The sequence below is a fragment of the Moschus berezovskii genome, chromosome 3, assembly GCF_049115385.1.
Source record: "Moschus berezovskii isolate FMDL1 chromosome 3, NW_MosBer_1.0, whole genome shotgun sequence".
NCBI lineage: Eukaryota > Metazoa > Chordata > Mammalia > Artiodactyla > Moschidae > Moschus > Moschus berezovskii.
Genome location: NC_142462.1, coordinates 106,971,929 through 106,994,320, shown reverse-complemented (window position 1 = coordinate 106,994,320; position 22,392 = coordinate 106,971,929). Strand labels below are relative to the sequence as shown.

Below are 22,392 nucleotides of genomic sequence, written 5' to 3'. Positions count from 1 at the left end.
GCTAAACCATAACATTTGCGAAGGAAAGAAAGAGCTTCTAACACTGGCTTTTAACCCCTGTGGGAGTGGAAAGAGGGCAGGGCTGGGGTCTGAGACGTCCGTCATCTACTGAAAACCATAGGCCTTTCCTTCAAACTAACACACATACAAGTAACACTTCTCATATAATTTCAGGGGTTTCCACAACAACCAAAAGAACTACAGGTTAAAAATCTCTGGCCTAAAAATAATTTTCTTATTTTACGAACGGTGGCCTACAATAGACAAAAGCAAAAGTGAGCAAAAGCCTAAGGATGGACCCTAATAAAGGTGTTCCCATCCTCCCCCTCCCCTTCACTCTTCTAAACACCTGAAAGGCTTTTAAAATGTGATCCCTTCAAGACTTCCCTGGTGGTCCACTTGTTCAGAATCCACCTGCCAATGCAGGAGACACGGGTTCGATCCCTGGTCCAAGAAGCTCCCATATGCCGCAGGGAAACTAAGCCCAAGTGGGCACGACTTCTGAATTTTTAAAAAACGTGGTTCCTGAAAGACTGTGTACATTCTTCTTTAGTAGATTCAAGTTCAACTATACTACAGACCCAATCAAAGTTCTTTGGCACCACTGGAGTGTTTTGAAATTTATTTAGGGAAGAATGAAAATATTCCAGTATACAGAATAAGGCCTTTTAACCACTGGATAAAGTCTCTGAAACCTCCACTTCAGATAGCATGTGCGCTATTCCCCTCAATTTGTTTTTTCGCTCCCAACTCATAAAATGCACTAGTGCATAAACTTAATGACTTCACTTCACTTAATGACATCCATGACATAATTACTTACACAAATTTGTTCCTAAGTGAATAAGCCCTCTACAGATTATCCATAATGCTGTTGCCTTAACTTCAACTCACTAGACCCCTGAAACCCACAAGAAGAGAGAAGGAGACAGAATGATCAAATCCATATGGTTTCCTTCACAGCATAGAAGGCAACTGATGATACGGTAATTAATTTTAAATATTTTAATACTAGCAAACTGGGAGGAGAACCAAGAAGCTTTCAGCCTCTGAACTGACATGACAGTTCTGAAGCCACATGAAAAAAAAGTCATCAATGTTTCCAGTCATGACAGTCCTCCAAGAACAGACATTTTAGTTACTGGCTTTGTTTTACGCAAAGTTACTGGATGCCTCAGGCCACAGAAATACTCCATCCTGCAAAACCAGCTTCAACAGGAGAAAAGGACTTATTGGCCAGGGAGCCATCTAAATGCAGCACGGCAGAGAGGGAAAATGAAGCAAAATCTCTAAGCAGAGCTTTAGGCAGGAGAAAAAGTAATAGAAATTCAGCTCTGTCAGAATGATCACAAAAAAGCACATGAGTCACAGACAGGATTCATCAGAGGACCGCCTACACGTCACAACTTGCACACGTGCTGGGTAATGGCGAGTGCTGGGTGACGAGGTACACGCAGCTGAAATCAACAAGCCCCTAGACTACATGGCAAACAGATACTTACATGCACACTAATATGACAGATAGCCTATTAAAAATAACAAATAAGCAAGGTATGAATAATAAAATGACACAGCCCCAAAGGGCACATTTGCTTACAAACTTATCTTTCTGTTTGTCTCCCGAAATCTCCTAGAGCATAAACACTGAACAGAGCCAATATTAATTAATTTATATTATCTATTTCACTTGCATCAGCTGAAAATTAAAAGGCAATTCTAAAGAATAATATAATCAGCCATGAAGACTCATCTAATAATCACAAAAAAACCGGTGAGGTCAGATAGAATTATTGGTGCTTTAAGGAAAAAGACTTGTACAAAAATTATTTCGCTGAAACTCAGCAAGTCTTCACACCACCATTAGAACAAAACATACGTATTTCAAAACTGATAAACCCTAAATCACTCTCTTGTATGTACCTCTACTGTTATAACATATATTCAATGTTTTAGAACACTTTAAAATTAGAAATATTTTATCCCTTTCCCATTTCTCTTATCTTTGATTTTTCATATTTACTTTTTTTTCTTTATGCTGAGGACCATATCAAGTGAGAATTTCTTGAGCTTGGTTTAGAAGACTTTAACCTATCAGTTCAGTCACTCAGTCGTGTCCGACTCTTTGCAACCCCATGAATCACAGCACGCCAGGCCTCCCTGTCCATCACCAACTCCCAGAGATCACTCAAACTCATGTCCATCGAGTCGGTGATGCCATCCAGCCATCTCATTCTCTGTCGTCCCCTTCTCCTCCCGCCCCCAATCCCTCCCAGAATCAGTCTTTTCCAGTGAGTCAACTCATCGAATGAGGTGGCCAAAGTATTGCAGTTTCAGCTTTATCATCAGTCCTTCCAATGAACACCCAGGACTGATCTCCTTTAGAATGGACTGGTTAGATCTCCTTGCAGTCCAAGGGACTCTCAAGAGTCTTCTCCAGCACCACAGTTCAAAAGCATCAATTCTTCAGCGATCAGCTTTCTTCACAGTCCAACTCTCACATCCATACATGACCACTGGAAAAACCATAGCCTTGACTAGATGGGTCTTGGTTGGCAAAGTAATGTCTCTGCTTTTTAATATGCCATCTAGGTTGGTCAAAACTTTCCTTCCAAGGAGTAAGTGTCTTTTAACTTCATGACTGCAATCAGCATCTGCAGTGATTTTGGAGCACCCCCCCCCCAAAAAAAAATAAAGTCTGACACTGTTTCCACCGTTTCCCCATCTATTTGCCATGAAGTGATGGGACCAGATGCCATGATCTTAGTTTTCTGGATGCTGAGCTTCAAGCCAACCTTTTCACTCTCCTCTTTCACTTTCATCAAGAGGCTTTTGAGTTCCTCTTCACTTTCTGTCATAAGGGTGGTGTCATCTGCATATCTGAGGTTATTGATATTTCTCCTGGCAATCTTGATTCCAGCTTGTGGTTCTTCCAGCCCAGTGTTCCTCATGATGTACTCTGCATATAAGTTAAATAAGCAGGGTGACAATATACAACCTTGACGTACTCCTTTTCCTATTTGGAACCAGTCGGTTGTTCCATGTCCAGTTCTAACTGTTGCTTCCTGACCTGCATACAGGTTTCTCAAGAGGCAGGTCAGGTGGTCTGGGATTCCCTTCTCTTTCAGAATGTTCCACAGTTTATTGTGATCCACACAGTCAAAGGCTTTGGCACAGTCAATGAAGCAGAAATAGATGTTTTTCTGGAACTCTCTTGCTTTCTCCATGATCCAGCGGATGTTGGCAATTTGATCTCTGGTGCCTCTGCCTTTTCTAAAACCTGCTTGAACATCTGGAAGTTCAGGTTCACATATTGCTGAAGCCTGGCTTGAAGAATTTTGAGCATGACTTTACTAGCGTGTGAGATGAGGGCAATTGTGCGGTAGTTTGAGCATTCTTTGGCATTGCCTTTCTTTGGGATTGGAATGAAGACTGACCTTTTCCAGTCCTGTGGCCACTGCTGAGTTTTCCAAATTTGCTGGCATAGGACTGTGTTAAATGTTAAAAGACTTTTATGTTCTTTAACCAATTATTTCTACTAAAATGTTACTGGTCCCAGTTGTTTCTTTTAGACACACACATATTACTAAACAGGTAAACAGACAAGACAGGGCAGACAGAGAAGCATATATATCTACACCTCAGTGGATATGTGGGATCATGGAAGGAGGGTTTAACTAGGACACTATGCTAGTCACGAAAGAATTGACTAGATGCTATCTAAGGTCTTTTGAAGCTCTATCATTCCCTGATTCCATTAAACCATAGTTAACTCTAGGTGTCTCTGGTTCCAAGGCCTACAGCTCATTATAAGAGCCTATTTAGTAACAGACAAGCAAGGTGAATAATCCATTTATGCAGCTAAATATCTTATAAAAGAAAACTACTTTTTTGTTCATCAGTAAATACAAAAAGCAACCTAGACCAGTCCCTGGCTGCTTTATTTTTCTCAGTATGTTTGGTAAGAAGATAGGTAATACAGGCCAGACCTATACATATGTCATTAAACTGCAGAAGGTAAGGGCCCTGGTAATACACGTTAACCTTTTATTAAATACGCCACTTATCATTTATAGTTATATATATCAATTAAGACATAAGAGATAATGGCAGTGTTTCCTATAGAAGTTCCTATAGATGTCACTCCTTATACTAAGCAGGGTCCATAAACTATGTAAAGTTCATAAATATGATTTCAACCTATAGAATCTACATGCTGTATTCAAGAACATTATCCCTGTTTAAGAGAACTGTCACTATTAATCAGAATTCAGCATTAAAAAAAAAAAACTTCAAAAAAATTACCAAGCCTAATTAGACCACAAAGTATCAAGAGACTGCACATTGTCAGTGCTGCCCTCACTGTTCTGAGCCTGGCCTCAGAACATTGACAACATTCTTAAGGGGAAAACAAGAAAGTTACCGCTTAAAAATAATTCTTATGCTTCTGATCAACCTGGCACTGTAAACTCATACCTAAGATTCACAATCTGCTCAAAACTCAATTATACATAAAATATAAGCTAAGAAATTAAAAAGAAATAGCTAGCTCAAAATTGACAGCATCATCTCTGTGGACAAGAAATGCAAACAAGTCAAGCCACAGTGTGTGTCCAATGAGCTCTGGGCAGAGAAGCAGGCAAAGGCAGGCAGGATTTGGCTCATGTAGAACTAGAGGCTTAACACGCTCCAGTGGACAGGTGAGATGACAAAAATCCTTTGAAGGCTGCAAGCACAGGACCAAACCAAGCTCAGGACCCACACTGGTAGGCTACTGGCCTCATCAAATTCTTATCCTCCATTTATGCCCCAGTGGAGCGACTTGGTCAACTACTTATCTTAAATACCATTGGGTTCACCAATGAAAAATTACCTCTAACATCTTTTATTCTAATTAATGCACCCACTGCTGCATATTGAGAGAGCAGTATCTGATGCACTGGTTGCCTCTGGAGTATAGAATCTTGATTAGGGTCTTTCAAATGTTAACTAACTACCCCCAGAGTGTGCATTCCTGATTAAGGTACTTCAAAACTGTTAACTAAGCACCCCTAAGGTGCAGATTAAATTACTTTAAAGAAAACTGACAGACAATATAACACCCCACTCCTGAAAGGAGGCTGCCAAAAGCTGTTGACAGCTGCTGCTACTGGGGGCAATCATTTCCAGGGAGCTAGGAGATTTTACAGCCTCAGCATATGGATAGTTTCAATTCAGAGGTGAAGATGGAACCCCACATTGCACTGAGTTTTGAAAACACAATGAATATACATTGATCCTTCCATCATGAAAGTGGGCTGAGGGGACAATGACGGTACGTTTGGAGAGAACGTAGAGTGGAGTACTCTATTAGGATAAAAAACAAAACTAACATCTGTTGAATCAATTTCGCCGGTGATATAATGCACTCAGTTCAATCAGGTCCTACTCTTTGCAACCCCATGGACTGTAGCACACCAGGCCTCCCTGTCCATCACCAACTGCCGGAGTTTATTCAAACTCATGTCCATCGAGTCGGTGATGCCATCCAACCATCTCATCCTCTGTCGTCCCCTTCTCCCCCGACTTTGAATCTTTCCCAGCATCAGGGTCATTTCAAATGAGCCAGTTCTTCCCATCAGGTGGCCAAAGTATTGGAGTTTCAGCTTCAGCATCAGTCCTTCCAATGAATATTCAGGACTGATTTCCTTTAGGATGGACTGGTTGAATCTCCTTGCAGTCCAAGGGACTCAAGAGTCTTCTCCAACACCACAGTTCAAAAGCATCACTTCTTCGTTGCTCAGCTTTCTTTATAGTCCAGCTCTCACATCCATACATGACTACTGGAAAAACCATAAGCTTTGACTAGATGGATCCTTGTTGGTAAAGTAATGTCTCTGATTTTTAATATGCTGTCTTGGTTGGTTATAACTTTTCTTGCAAGGAGCAAATGTCTTTTAATTTCATGGCTGCAGTCACCATCTGCAGTAATTCTGGAGCCCCAGAAAAATAAAGTCTCTCACTGTTTCCCCAACAATTTGCTGTGAAGTGATGGGACCAGATGCCATGATCTTGGTTTTCTGAATGTTGGGCTTTAAGCCAACTTTTTCACTCTGCTCTTTCACTTTCATCAACAGGCTCTTTAGTTCTTCACTTTCTGCCATAAGGGTGGTGTCATGTGCATATTTGAGGTTATTGATATTTCTCCCAACAATCTTGATTCCAGCTTGTGCTTCATCCAGCCTAGCGTTCCTCATGATGTACTGTGTGTATAAGTTAAATAAGCAGGGTGACAATATATAGCCTTGAGGTATTCCTTCCCCTATTTGGAACCAGTCTGTTGTTCCAAGTTCAGTTATAACTTGCTTCCTGACCATACAGATTTCTCAGGAGGCAGGTCAGGTAGCCTGGTATTCCCATCTCTTTAAGAATTTTCCAGTTTGTTGATCCACACAGTCAAAGGCTTTCTCATAGTCAATAGAGCAGAAGCAAATGCATATTATATGGCCTAGAGCAAAAAGGATGCCACTTTGTAGGGCAAAGAGTAGCAATCAATGGAGAAGAGGCTACTAGAAATGTAACAAGGATACAGAATAAGAGACAAGGAACAGATGAATAAATTGACCGTTTATATTAATACTCACTAAACTTTATTAGGCTACAGTCTGTTGTTAATGTACGATTTTGTAAATTCAATTGCCTATAGGGATAGAATTATATAGTAGAAAGAACAAAAAGCTTGCTATCACTTTAAATTATCACGTCTAGTTGTCTGTTCCCTCAATTTCTTCAAATGTGAAGAGGAGATAACATTATCAAGAGAATTGTGCCTATTAATGAGATAATATGAACACCAAGGTGAACACCAAACTTTTTTTTTTTTAATGCATTTTTAAAACCTCTAGCTTTACTAACACTTCAGAGTTCCTGAAGATAAAGATGGTGGCTAAGATCCCCATTTCTCAACATTTCCTCCGGAAGCAAAACAAAACAATAAAAATAAACAAAATTCATAAAAACCATGCTTTCAGGATAACTTGAAAGACAGAAATTACCCCAAATTCAAAATAACTAGAAATAAAAATAAGAAGAAAAAAAATCACCTAATGCCAGGAAGTGTTATATCATGCTCCTCTCCCACCACTTCTTTGCCACTAGGCTTTGTTACAAGCAAAAGTATACCGTGAAAAACTATAATAAAGAAATTTAAAGAGAGTTAATGATGAACCTAAAGGTTGATTTAGAATCAAAGTTTTAGAAAGACAAAGTCAACCCTAAATTTCAATCCTAAAAAGGTATACAAGCAGATCACAGCTTAAACTATAGGGACTTAAAAGCAGACATAATTTGAAAGAGCAGTGTTTGAAAGACATAGCCTCTGAGGGAGAAATGAGAAAAAAAAGAGATAAAAGCCCTTTGGCTATGGGATGATGAAGGGAGAAAAAAGCAAAAAGGCAAACAGGAGAGTCACGATTCAGAGAGCAAACAAGTTTACCCCACCACCAAAATAAAAATCCACTAAAGATGAGAGTGAAAAGTTGGCTTAAAACTCAACATTCAGGAAACTAAGATCATGGCATCTGGTCCCATCACCTCATGGCAAATACATGGGGAAACAATGGAAACAGTGAGAGACTTTATGTTTGGGGGCTCCAAAAATCACTGCAGATGGTGACTGCAGCCATGAAATTAAAAGACACTTACTCCTTGGAAGAAAAGCTATGACCAACCTAGACAGCATATTAAAGAGCAGAGACATTACTTTACCAACAAAGCTCTGTCTACTCAAAGCTATGGTTTTTCCAGTAGTCATGTATCGATGTGAGAGTTGGACTATAAAGAAAGCTGAGCACCGAACTATTGATACTTTTAAACTGTGGTGTTGGAGAAGACAAGACTCTTGAGAGTCCCTTGGACTGCAAGGAGATCCAACCAGTCAACCTTAAAGGAAATCAGTCCTGAATATTCACCAGAAGCACTGATACCTGAAACTCCAGTACTTTGGCCACGTGACGCAAAGAACCAACTCATTGGAAAAGACCCTGATGCTGGGAAAGAAGGGAGAAGGGGACGACAGAGGATGAGATGGTTGGATGGCATCACTGACTCAATGGACATGAGCTGGTGAAGGACAGGGAAGCCTGGCAGGCTGCAATCCATGAGGTCGCACAGTCGGACACCACTGAGTGACTGAACTGAACTGAAATAAAAGTACCTGCAGTTTTCTGCAATGACAGAAGAGGGAGCCAATGAGCTAGGAATCCTACAAAACACACCCCAATGTCATTAAAAAAATGAGTAGAAAAAATAATGAACACATTCTTATGAGAGTATTACAGGAGAAAATCCAACACACGTCAAGAGGAAAATTTCATCCAATAAAACAGCATGAAGCACAAGAAATCTGGGTGATAACACGCTAGGTGGAATTAACATACTCAAACAAGAATTTGGGATATGAAAAGCCACTTTGAGTCAAAAATCGAAAAATTATGACAGACAGGGACAATCAAAAGCGAAGTGTGAAAGGAAAACTTACAAAACTCAGGAAAGAGACGGAAGAAAAAGACAATATTACCTCATACCTCAAGAATACAATACAAAATAAGCAAGACAGAATAGATTGAAAACATTTATTCAATAAAGGATATTGAGTAAATGCAGGGAACCAAAGTGGAGGACTAAAATAAAAAAAGAAGTAGTAGAAATGAAAGGATGAAAGAGAGAGTAGTAGAAATGGAAAACAGGCAAAGAAAAATAGAGATAAAGAGGAAAAGGAAACAGAAGACTTAAAATTGTAAACCAAGAAAACTTACAGAAAAAAAAAATGTACAAAATGAAACAACAGCCCATTGGGAACCTTGGAAAATTAATACCTAAAGATATCAAGACTCCAAGGCACATCCTACTAAATCTTTTCAGTTCCTAAGAAATCTGTAAGACCTAAGAATCAAGGAACTTTAACAAGGGGGAGAAAAACCCTTAAGAATCAGAAATTTCAAAAAGCACTAAAAAGAAAAAAATGAAATAGTATTTTGTAAAAATAATAATAATAATAAAGTGTAACCTAAGGAATTTGTATCCCCAAGTGGCCCTTTAAGTATCAAGGCTGTAGGAAAAAGAAAGAAAAAGTTTTCAAATAAAGAAACTCTGCATCCATGACTCCTCAAGGAATTTTTTAGATAATGAACTTCATTCAACCAAGAAATGACTATGAAAATTGAACAAAATGTCTATTCATGAACATTTAGAACATTTAAATGTAGATTTAATATAAAAACAAAAGTTGTAGAAAACAACTACATGAAAGTAGTATGCTATAAAAAAGTAAAAGTATGCAACTAAAAAAATGGCAGAAGAAAAAGAGGAAAGTAGAGTAAGTTTATTGTTTATTATCAAGGCAAAAGATGGAAACTAAAGTATACCAATAAAAAGAGAGAAATCCGAGAGTAAAGGTTTAACCAAAAAAAAAAACAGCAGCTAAGAGCATTTTCTTAAAAGTGTACATTAAAAGACAATCACTGGGGGGGTTGGGGAGGTACTTCCTAGACAAAAAATTTCTGTATAAGTAAAATAAAAGAACATATATCTTAGAAAGAAACATAGCATACATAATACACATATTTAAAAAATACTACAATACAGTTCTGACAGAAGACATCAGTCATATCAACATATACCAATGGATTCAACTCATCTATTAAAAAAAGGTTTTAATTTAGCTTACAAAACAAGGCCAAACTATGCTATACACATACTAAAGTCAATTTAAAAAGGCTAAAGATATAGAATGAACAGTTCAGTTCAGTCGTTCAGTTGTGTCCAACTCTTTACGCCCCCATGGACCGCAGTACGCCAGGCTTACCTGTCCATCACCAACTCCAAGTTACTCAAACTCATGTCCATTTAGTCAGTAATAACATCCAACCCATCTCATCCTCGGTCGTTCCCTTCTTCCCTCACCTTGAATCTTTCCCAGCATCAGGGTTGTTTCAAATGAGCCAGTTCTTCCCATCAGGTAGCCAAAGTACTGGAGTTTCAGCTTCAGCATCAGTCCTTCCAATGAATATTCAGGACTGAATTCCTTTGAGATAGACTGATTGGATCTCCTTGCAGTCCAAGAGACTCTCAAGAGAGTCTTCTCCAACACCACAGTTCAAAAGCATCAATTTTTCGGTACTCAGCTTTCTTTATAGTTCAACTCTCACATTCATACGTGACTACTGGAAAAACCATAGCCTTGAATAGACGGACCTTTGTCAACAAAGTAATGTCTCTGCTTTTAATATGCTGTCTAGGTTGGAAGAAAAGTTATGACCAAGGAGCAAGCGTCTTTTAATTTCATGGCTGCAGTCACCATCTGCAGTGATTTTGGAACCCCAAAAAATGAAGTCTGTCACTGTTTCCACTGTCTCCCCATCTATTTGCCATACAGTGATGGAACCAGATGCCATCTTAGTTTTCTGAATGTTGAGTTTTAAACCAACTTTTTCACTCTGCTCTTTTTCTTTTATCAAGAGGCTCTTTAGTTCTTCTTCTCTTTCTGCCATAAGGGTGGTGTCATGTCCATATCTGAGGTTACTGATATTTCTCCCAGCAATCCTGATTCCAGCTTGTGCTTCTTCCAGCCCAGCGTTCCTCATGATGTACTCTGCATATAAGTTAAACAAGCAGGGTGACAGTACACAGCCTTGACGTACTCCTTCCCCTATTTGGAACCAGTCTGTTGTTCCATGTTCAGTTCTGACTGTTGCTTCCTGACCTGCATACAGATTTTTCAGGAAGCAGGTCAGGTGGTTTGGTATTCCCATCTCTTTAACAATTCTCTTTAAGAATTTTCCACATCTGAATGAACAGTATGTCAGTCAATAAGCATTAATCACATCAATGAAGGGCATTTTTTAATGCCAAAAAGCACAATTCACAAATGAAACTATAACACACGACTATTCACATACCAAAAAACAGCAATCACCATTTTTAAACAAAAACTATAGATGAGTCAAAGAGACAGAAGAAAAACAGTAAAAATAAAAACGGAGATAGACAACTTAAAACAACATAATGCGAATTTCACAAATATACATCAAACTCCTCATCTAATAGAGAAAATGCATCTTCCTCTCAAGTACCCCTGGAATATTAAAAAAAAATAATAACAAATCATAATATATTAAGTCACAAAGAAAATGTAAGTTCTATAAAGTAAAACACACACACAAAAGACCCTTTCATATTTAAAATTCTTTTACTAAAAACACTTGGATCAAAGGAGAAATAAAAACTGAAATAACTAAGACAATCTTTGTAAATGATATGTATCTATGGGATACATTTAAAGTGGTAATGAGAGAAAAATTTCTATCACTAAATACTTTTATCAGTAAAAAATGAAAGAATTAAAATGCATGATTTCAGTTTCTAGTGCAGGAAAAGAATAAACCAAATGAAAGGATGAAGAAGGAAAGAATAAAAACATAAAGGAATCAGGTAGAGAACAAAAAAATGGACCTAATCAATACCTCAAAATTCCTGTTATTTCTTGGGAGGAAAAACTAACACCAAAGACAAACCATTAGCTACTTTGATCAAGAAGAAAAGGGAAACAGCACAATTATATGACATAAAGGAAACAAAAGAATTTTAAAACAGTAAGAAAATGCCTTATAGACGTCTATATAAATGAGTTTAGTCACTCAGTCGTGTCCAACTCTTTGCAAACCCATGGACTGCAGCACACCAGGCTTCTTTGTCCATCACCAACTCCCGGTGCTTGCTCAAACTCATGTCCATCAAGTAGGTGATGACATTTTTCTATATACATTATTCTATATAAATAAAATTGAATAAATGAAATCAATAATTGCCTAGGGAGATACAGATTATTAAAAGTGATCCCAATAGAAACAGAAAGTTTAAACAGAACAGTTTACACTGATGAAACAAAATTATTGAAGAATAAAAAGTAAATGTATTAAAACGTACCATATCCAAAAGGTTTCACAGAGAAATTCCTAAATCTTCAAACACCAGATACTCCCAGAGCTCCACAGACTGTTTCAGAGCATTGAAAAATGAAAGAGAATGTCCTAATTCCTTTTATGCAGCAAATTATTACATTGAAACCAAACTCTAGTACGATTTGGACCATAGGCCACTACTACTCATGAACATGATGCAAAAATCCTAAATAAAATATTAGCAGACAGAATTCAATGCCACATTGAGAAAATAATATCATCAGTATGATCAAGAGCAATTTATTCTAGTAATGAAAAATTGGTTCAATATTAGGAAATCCATTAATGGATATTAATAGATTAAAAATAAAATTTAAAAATGGATAAAGACAAACAAGTTTGCACTCCATATCCATGAGTTTCACATCCAAATTCAGCCAACCATGGATAGAAAATCATCGTCGTCGTCGTGGTGAAGTCGCTCAGTCATGTCCGACTCTTTGCAACCCCACGGACTGTAGCCTACCAGGCTCCTCCCTCCATGGGATTCTCCAGGCAAGAGTACTAGAGTGGGTTGCCATTTCCTTCTCCAGGATAGAAAATAAATTCCAGAAAATTCCCAAAAGCAAAACTTGAACTTAGATGCATGCTGTCAACTATGTACATAGCATCATATATAGTATAAACATATGCACTGGGAAGCCAAAAGATACCTGTGACTCTCTTTACTGCAGTGGTCTGGAACCAAACCCACAATCTCTCTGATGTAAACCTGTATTTATACTTTGTATCTTTTTCCTGTTTTACTATGTACATATAAGGGTATACATGTTGTACATGTGTAAATGTAGATTACATGTATTGGGCTTCCCAGGTGACTTAGTGGTAAAGAATCCACCTACCAATGCAGAAGATGCAGGAGATGTGGCTTCTACCCCTGGTCAGGAAAATCTCCTAGAGAAGGAAATGGCAACATACCCCAGTATTCTTGCTAAAATACTCCACGGACAATGGAGCATGGCAGGCTACAGTCCTTGAGGTCATAAATAGGCAGACACAATTTAGTGACTGAGATGGCACTGTTTCTATATATTGATTTGTATGTCTGTTTTTGTCACAGTACCACACTGTTTTGATTACTGTAGCTTTGCAGTATTGTCTAAAGGCTAGGAGGATTATGCCTCCTGCTTTGTTCTTTCTTCTCAGGATTACTTTGGCAATTTTCAGTCCAGTTCAGTTGCTCAGTCATGTCCAAGTCTTTGCAACTTGGGGTCTATATATTTACATACATGTATATGTTATATATAGTATTTACATAAACTACATTATTTAATACAGTTTATATATTAAAAATTAATACATTTTTAATAAATAAACTTTGGTCTTGCTTCATTTTTCTATTTAGAAACATTTGAACTATTAGTTCTATTCTGCCTCCCTTGTATATATTCCTCAACTCTACTTCTGATCAATCACAGAAATCAAAGATACTTAATAAGAGCAAATGCACGGATACCTCAGAAACAGTTATATTTAAAATACCAAGGGAGATCCTATCGTAAGGACAGGAGTAAAACAGAAGACGTCAAGATTTCGGAGAATCGGATCTTCACTATTCTAAAAGTGACATTTGAGTTCCAAAAGGGGAGCTTCATCTCCTTTTACGTTAGGATTCATAGCTCCCAACCCATGTAGAGAATTTTTAAAATATCGAACCCCAAATCCTTGAGATAAATATCAAGTCTCAGAACAAGGTTTGATGAAATAAAATACACATCAAGAAAACAGCAGCAAAGGAAGAAAAAATAATTTCATTTGTGCTCTCTTTACGTTTTATCGCTTAACCTATGCTGGTACCAGAAAGAAAGGGAGAGGAAAGTCCAGTTTCATTATAGTTATATTCACAGCAATCCCAGCAGGAGTGTGAACAAAATGAATAAAGAAGCCACAAATGAAATGCCTGTGTACCTTGGGAGTAATTGCTCAGTCAGAACATTCAAAGGCAATTTGCCAAATAAAAAGACATACTGAGAATCCAAAAGCTTAAACCAACATTTTACTATAATTATTGGCTTTTCTCCACACTTTTTCCATGCTTCTACCTAAGTTATAGTTGAATGACTACATCTAAATTAGACATTAGTTCCCCTGTACATTATAAAATACTGTGACTGATGAGAATAATAGAAAAAAAAATGCTTGCAAAATACATCCTTTAGTATTTAGAGTGAGGACAGCATGAGGCCAGTCTCCAGCAAATACCTTTTTGGTTGAACCTGGACCAATCACTCAGCATCCCTGAATTCAGCTTCCATATTCATAAAATGACACTTGATTTTTCATGTTATTTTAAAAATAATACTTGATTAACTAGAGAGTATAAGCAGTTTTTCATATATTGACTAATATAGCTGTCTCTTTATGCAAACTGCCTGCTCATATTTTTGCTTATTTTTCTACTTGCTTATCTTACCGATTTATTGGGATTCTTTATATATTCTTGATATTTTAACATCTGTCAGATAAATGCTCATCTTTCCATGTATATAGACTCTTGTGTGAATTGCCCGTTTGCCCAGTTCTTTACTATGCCATTGCTTTTCTTCATAATTACATAGGAAAATGAAGTGAATGGTAACCATTTTTCTCTCTATATGTTGCTTGCTTCTGCCAATCTGTGCCTGGAATTTGCATCTTATAATTAAAGATTTTATTTTTAATTAGTTGATACACAGACATAGATAATTCCATACAATTTTATGATACCTTAAATATCTGGCAATACACTTAAACATGACATAAATATAATAATCATAATGACAGTAACAGTACCTGCCCCAACTACCTCTTAGGACTACTTCATCAGTTGAACGATGTATAGTATCTTACTGACAGTAACATGTAAACTATGATAGAACACCTCTCACATAAAAGTCACTCACAACTCTATCTCTAAATAAGACATTTGAAAAATGACTCATTCACAAGCCACCAAAATTCTCAATTAATTAATAATAATCTGAAAGTTCTCAGAAATCACCTGCAACTTTAATTTATGGCACCCCAATGGGAGATGAAATTCTACCCAGGGATTCCCTATTGCAACTTCCTCTATAGAAATGTCAGCTCTAATGGATTACACCCTCAATCCTACTATTTCACAAGATGAGAAAGGAGCTCTAAGAGCCTATGTTAAATTCCCTGCTGAAAAAGACTATTACTTTCTAGGCTGACTTGCAGAGCACTTCACAAATAGACTCTCAGGACTTACCGTCCATTATTTAGAATAAGACAAAATTTCTGTCCTTTATTATAGTATATTTCATCAGCCCCACACTTTTATATGTACTTATTAGAAACATTTTATGTAGTTCTCTACATAATTTACATTTTTCTCATTTATACAATCCCCTTTAATAATGTGACCCAGATTAATATCGTCCTAAAAACGAGAACTGCAAAGACTTCACACATCATTTCAAGAAAGTCAAATTTTTATATATAGGCTCCTAAAAATAACTGAGGTCAGAAAATAAGTACTTACACTGTGACAAGTAGAATAGGCCCTGAAGATTGTTGTTGTTTAGTCACTAAGTCATGTATGACACTTTTGCAACCCCATGGACTGTAGCCCACCAGGCTCCTCTGTCCACTGGATTTCCCAGATAAGAATACTGGCTCTAGAGGGTTGTCATTTCCTTCTTCAGGGAATCTTCCTGACTCAGGGGTCGGAGCCCCATCTCCTGCATTGGCAGGCGGATTCTGTACCACTGAGCCACCACCAGGGAAGCCCATGAAAGATATTCATGAACTAATCCCCAGAATCTGTGAATATGTTATGTTACTTTACATGACAAAGGAGACTCTACATGTGATTAAGGTTAAGGATATTGAGACAGAGAAAAGATCCTGGGCTATCTGGGTGGGAATCAATTTAATCACATGGTCCCTCACGAGAGGAAGAAGGAAGCAGAAGAGTGGGTCAGAGAGGTGTAAGGTGAGAAGAATGTGACCCACTGTCCCTGGCTGTGAAGATGGAGAAAGGGAGCCTGCCACAAGTCAAGCAAAGCAAGAGCCTCTAAGAGCACGTAAAGGCAAGGAAATGGTTCTCCTATAGAACTTCTGATAGGAACACAGCCCTGTTCCCAATCTTCCTTTTAGCCCAATGAGACCCATACTAGACTTTTAATCTACAAAACTGTAGGATGATACATGTTTCCTGTGATAATCTGCTGCAGCAGTGACAGAAACCTAGTATCTAGTTTATTTGCAGGAAAACTGTGCATGCTTTGGAACCCAACTTCTGATGTGAAATCATAAGCGTTACTATGTGTCTGCTGTGTCAACTTAAATCTATCATTAACCATCCTCAGCCTTGCTTTTCTCACCTGTAAAATGGGGCTAACAGTGCCTCTCTTCTAAGATCACTGAAGACTTCATGAGTTAATTCATGTTAAGCACTTATTTCTACTGTTTCACAGATAGAAGGTATACTAAGCACATGTTAACTACTGTTACTATTGACTTTAATCAATAACTACCTTCTTTTTACCCCAAGAAAAATCAAGAGATCAGTCTTCCAAACAGAAAAGGAAATGAGCCCTTCTAAAAAGAAAGTTTTGTGGCCAGATTTACAAGCATCTTCATAATGGTCCCAAGCTCCACTAATCTATCATGCAATTCTTCCAGAGTCATTCCCAAAAACGAAGGGACAGATGGCTGAAGTCAAAGTGTCACTATGAGCTCCACTCAGTGATAAAGGCTAACTGCAGGGCCTGACAGAAAAAGTGCACAGAGAGGAAAAGCTGTCTCATTAAAAGTAATAGATGTTGCAGAATTAGCTTCCACTGAAATTTGCCATCACTGGCCTTTTTTCAGCTTATTTGGTACTTATGTTTTTCATTTTCAAAACGCCTGCCCCATCATCTCTTCATGAACAATTAAAATTTTTATTTCACTTGGCCATTGACTCAGCAATATTTACCTAAATTGATATAACCAGGCTAAGAGGCAATTCACATTAGAAAGACACAAAGATCTAACAATCGGTAATTTCCACAAAAGGCAGAGGTAAAATATAAATCAAGAGTATAAATGTATTTTCTGTATCATAATTCCACACTCTCCAAAAGCTCAAAGCAGTGTCAAAACTCACAGAACAGCAATACAGCAAAGAAAGGGGAAGAAAACAAAACCTTTTACTCCAGGAAGAAGTTTGAATACACAGCTTTGTAAACTGTCATAATATGTGTTTGGGTTTTTAAAAAAATGAGTAAAACTTATTATAAAACAATTCCTTACAGCAGAAATTAGGACAACAATATAAATCAACTATAACTCAATAAAAAACTAAAATCAACCCACCTTAAAAAAGCAATTCGTATACTTTTCCTACAGTAAAAGCAATAAACTTCAAGATTCCAAGCTTAAATAATCCTAAAATTTAATTAAATTATATTTTATAAAGTAATTAAATATGCTTCAGCAACAGTATATTGTTAGGCTCTCAAAAGAAACACTTTCAGTTAGTTGCACAAAATGCACTGATTGAACTCAAATAATTTTTCCACCTTTTCATCATTTCAAGCTCTATAGGACTACAGAACTAGTAAGAACTATGTTTTATCTGAAAAGTCAATAATAATAATATTGTTATTCCTTTAAAAGACGTTACTATTTCTTTAAAAGCATTTGTGAGGAGGTCATACCAAGGCAACTGTGGAAGAGCCCACAAAAAAAAAAAAAAAAATCCAATCACCATCTCCCCAACCCAAGGCTGCAATGGCAGGGCAGGTGTTTGCAGCAGCCCAGAAGCTCTGAGCCCAGCTGAGATGAATTGAACCCTATGACGGGGCAGGTCTGAGCCACTCCAGAAGAATTCCCTTAAAGTTTGCTTCCATAATCAAAAATACAACTTCCCTCCCCAACTTTAAATATCGGCAAAAATGACTCTCCTTTCTCTCATTCGGTACCATATCAGGTAGGTCAAGAAGAAACAAGATTAGTTTGTGGATGTGTCCTCAGAGTGCACTGCGTGTGCCCACACGTGCACACACAGGGAGACGTGGAGAGGCCACTTGGAAAACACAAGGAATGTAGCTAGAGAGCAGAGGTCACACACTCAAAAGCTCTCATAGACCAGACAAGGAATGTGAATGGGTAAAAGCTAATAGGCTCAACAGAAGTTAGAGCAAAAAAAACCCCCCCACACACACCATCAAAAAACATTCAACTTCAAAGAAACAAGCAGTGCTGCTCAAATGGAACGCCCACCCTGGCCCAGGCCCAGGAACTGCAGCCCATTAAAAAGCAGTTGAGTGGCTGAAGAATTAAACACTTACCACTGGAGCTTCCAGGAGTAGAATACTGAGAGGTGTCGAGGAATTTCCGAGGCGTAGGAAGGTTTGTAACATCAAGCAGAGGGACAGGAGAAGCGTCCTTCACCAGGGAGCTGAAGGGGAAGAACACCAGTAGTTACTCCCCACTTTCTCCAAAGTCTGCTTACATCCCAGGGCATGCCCGTCCCTTATTCCTTTCTTTCTGTCATGAACCCTCTTGACACTCTGATTTCATGTACCCCCCAGTCTATTTCATAAAGCAGTGACTGTCACAGACAAGTGACTAAAGATGCATTTTAAGGATTCCAAATATTTACAATCTTTTTAGTTCAATACTAGGTTAAGAAAATGAGTGGATATTCTGATGATCTGGATGACCACCTTACAACCAAATCATACCATGCAATTACAGTACCTCTTTGTTTCTGTATTAAACTTATCAGCAAAGGAAGAGCAAGTAACACCTTATTGTGATAAATGAATGAAAGTTTAAATAGTTAAGTCCAATATAACTTGTGTTTTTCAAACTGGAATTTTTATTTTTTTAAGATACACTGGGAATTCACTACAGTTAGTTTCCTTTAAAAAAAAAAAAAAAGTTCATAAATTTCATCAAGCTGAGAATCACACCTATGAAAGGAATCTCAAATAGGTTAATTTAGCATTCGATTGCCCATTTCACCTTTTCCAAAAAGATCCAGCACCTCATCTTATTAACTTTAGCATCTCCATATAAACACAATAATTTTAAGTGACACAAAGACTATAAAAAACAAATTTTCAAGATAAGTCCCATTTATAGACATCTGTTAAGTACAAGAATGTAGGTGGTGCCAAGGCAAATAACACCGGTTAAAGAAACTGAATCATCTAATCACTCTACATTTCCAACAGAAAAGCATCTCTAACTCGTGTTCCAAGGACAGAGGAGTCAAAGCTATAGTTCTTGCCTCCTTCCAGTCCACCAGTCACAGTGGCTACCACGGAAGGGATTCTCTAATGAAGTGAGGAGAGCAGACAGTGGTGAGGAGGAACAAAACTACACCTTCAAGGAAGCTTCCTCCAAGCAGAGGAAAAAAAATGTGTGCAAGTTGGAACATCGACGATAGTGACATCCCCACCTGCCTCCCACCACTCCTTTGAAACCAAAGGTATGTGTGTATTCCTAACCTAGGTATGTGTGCATCCTTAAGCATATTTTAAAAAAATACGTTCTTTCAGAAAACTTTCAGAAACTAACTTTTACTAAAGGGCAAAATTACCCTTTAAGATATTATTTTTATTGAATGTTAACAATGTTTACAGCAAGGTGATCCAACCAGCCCATCCTAAAGGAAATCAGCCCTGAATATTCATTGGAAGGACTGATGCTGAGGCTGAAACTCCAATACTCTGGCCACCTGATGCAAAGAACTGACTCATTTGAAAAGACACTGATGTTGGAAATGATTGAAGGCGGGAGCAGAAGGGGACGACAGAGGATAAGATGGTTAGATGGCATCACCGACTCAATGGACATGAGTTTGAGTAAACTCCGGGAGTTGGTGATGGACAGGGAGGCCTCTGGTGTGCCTCAGTCCATGGGGTCACAAATAGTCGGACACGACTGAGCAACTGAACTGAATAATGGACAGTCATCGTCCTTGGCTGGGAGGATAACTATGACTGTCATTAACTTCTCCCTTTTCACTTATGACTAAGAAGGGGGAATCATTGCTCAAACAAGTATCAGCATCTGCCATGTGCTTAGCACTTCGCTCAGGTCTCAGAATCCAAGAAGTATGACTAAGATATGAGTTAAACCCAACCTCACGCGTTTCCAAGTGCTGGAATCACTTGCAGACTAATGCGAAACCTCAAGTGAAGAATAAGACATAAGAGTTATAGAAATAGCATTTGCCAGGAATTGAACTGACATAGCTCCAGTAACTCTTCTCCAATATAAAGCTGTAAGTTCCTATTTGCCTACACTATCTTAAGAAAACCTAAAAGAGTCTTCCAATCCACTGATTTGCTATAATCATCTAATTATAAAACCAATTCAATCACATATTTATCCATTCAGCTTTTGTACACTGACTACTGGTATCTTCTCATTTCTTCTCCTCAGCTACCTCTTTTACCTCCATCTTATACTGGAAAACAGCTCTACACACCTGCCTAGCCTCTGGACACACACGCCCAAAGAAACAGAGGATAACCACTAATGTTAACAGTGCTGTTTCTGAGGAATTAGGAAAAAGTTAATTTCAACTTTAACAGGAATAAGACTTGATAAATGTAATAAGTATTCTCATAACAGAAGTGGAGGAGCTATTTTTAAAGCATTGATAAATGAAGGTATTGATTAACAGGAACTTGAAGTGCACAGCCAGAATCCTGCCTGCCATAGCTGTAAATAAGGCAGCAGTTAGTACACATGTGGATGCACAGTCATATGTATATGGGAGCATAATACACACTTCTGTAAAAACAGAGGTGCACACAATTCACTTTAGATTAAAACCTACAACTACCTTCTCAGTTTTAACCTAAAAATATATTTCAGTTAAATATAGGGTGATCAACAGCTGGCCATTTTAACTTTGAAAAAACAACCTGCTGACTTTATTATCAGAGCCAGAAGGGCCCTTTAACTCCATCAATAAACTCTTAGAAAGTCAATTTACTGCAAAACTATTTTCATAGACTCATTTCTCCTTCTAAGATTTTCCCTTGGGCTTCAATTTTCTCCTTTGTGAACATTAACCCAAAGGCAAGTAATTCTGGAAATGACTTTTGGTTTTTCTCTTCTTCCTTTATGGAAGGACTTAGTCATAAAAGTTCAAAAGAAAGGGGGCACACCCACTCATTTAGTTACTACAGATAGGAAACTCAACAGAAGGGTACCTGCTATTACAGAATATCACATACCGACCTCTCAGTTTCAATCTCAGAGCGAGAAGAGACCTGTCCTCATTGTACATCACAAATAAAGTTGACAATTATTAGTAGCCTCAAAGGGTTTTCAATCCTTCAGAGGACATATTTTTGAAAACAAAAAAATAAAAACTAGATTGTTATTAAAAGTAATAACAAATGTGGGGGAAAAGGAACCCTTCTATACTGTTAGTGGGAATGCAGATTGGTATAGCCACTGCAGAAAAGAGTAATGGAGATTCCTGGAAACATTAAGACTAGAATTACCATATGATCCAGATATTCCACTTCTGAGTATTTATGTGAAGAATATGAAAACACAAATTCGAAAAGATATGTGCACCCTATGCTCATAGCAGCACTATTTACAGTGGTCAAGATAAGGAAACAACCTCAGTGCCCATCAACATATAAATGGATAAAGAGGATATATACACACACACACACATTGTGTGCGTGTGTATATACACCTTCTATTGTGTTTATGTTTGTATATATGTATACATATGCCGACAATGGACTACTACTCAACAATAAAAAATATGAGATCTTCCTCATTTGCAAAAACATGGGTAGACCTTGAGGGTATTAGAAAAAGTGAAAGAAAGTAAAAAAAGATAAATAACTTTAGGATTTCACTCATATGTGGAATACAAAAATCAAACACAAATGATCAAACCGAAACAAAACAAACAACATCTGCCTGCAATGCATGAGACAGCAATTCAATCTCTGTGTCGGGAAGATCCCCTGGAGAATGAAATGGCAACCCACTCCAGTATTCTTGCCTGGAAAATCCCATGGACAGAGCAGCCTGGCGGGCTACAGTCCACGGGTTCGCAAACAGTCAGAAATGACTGAACAACTAACCCACCAACCACGACAGAGAACAGGGTAGTGTCACCAGGGAGAAAAGAGAAAGGTGGAGGGCAAAGCAGGTAAACTGGGTTAACTGGAGGGTGAGGGATGAAAACTAATTTGTTGGGACTTCCCTGGTGGTCCACCGGTTAAGACGCCACGCTTCCAATGCAGGAGACCTGTGTTCAATCCCTGGTCTGGGAACTACATCCCACACGTGGCAACTATGACTTGGTATAGCCAAATAAATAAGAATATTTTTTAAAAGGAAAACTAATTTGCTGGTGATGAGCACACTGAAGTGCATACAGAAGTCAAATGTTGCAGACAAGAAACATACA

General features: G+C 38.0%; 1 protein-coding gene across 2 annotated transcripts in view; it reads right to left on the bottom strand.

The window, feature by feature from the left end:
- Window positions 1-22,392, bottom strand: part of EXOC4 (exocyst complex component 4) — an 853,359-nt gene that overhangs the window by 768,349 nt on the left and 62,618 nt on the right. For both annotated transcript variants that reach the window (XM_055421289.2, XM_088834671.1), the window contains exon 5: window positions 18,278-18,387. In XM_055421289.2, the coding sequence (XP_055277264.2) occupies window positions 18,278-18,387 (110 nt within the window). The remainder of the gene's footprint in view (window positions 1-18,277; window positions 18,388-22,392) is intronic.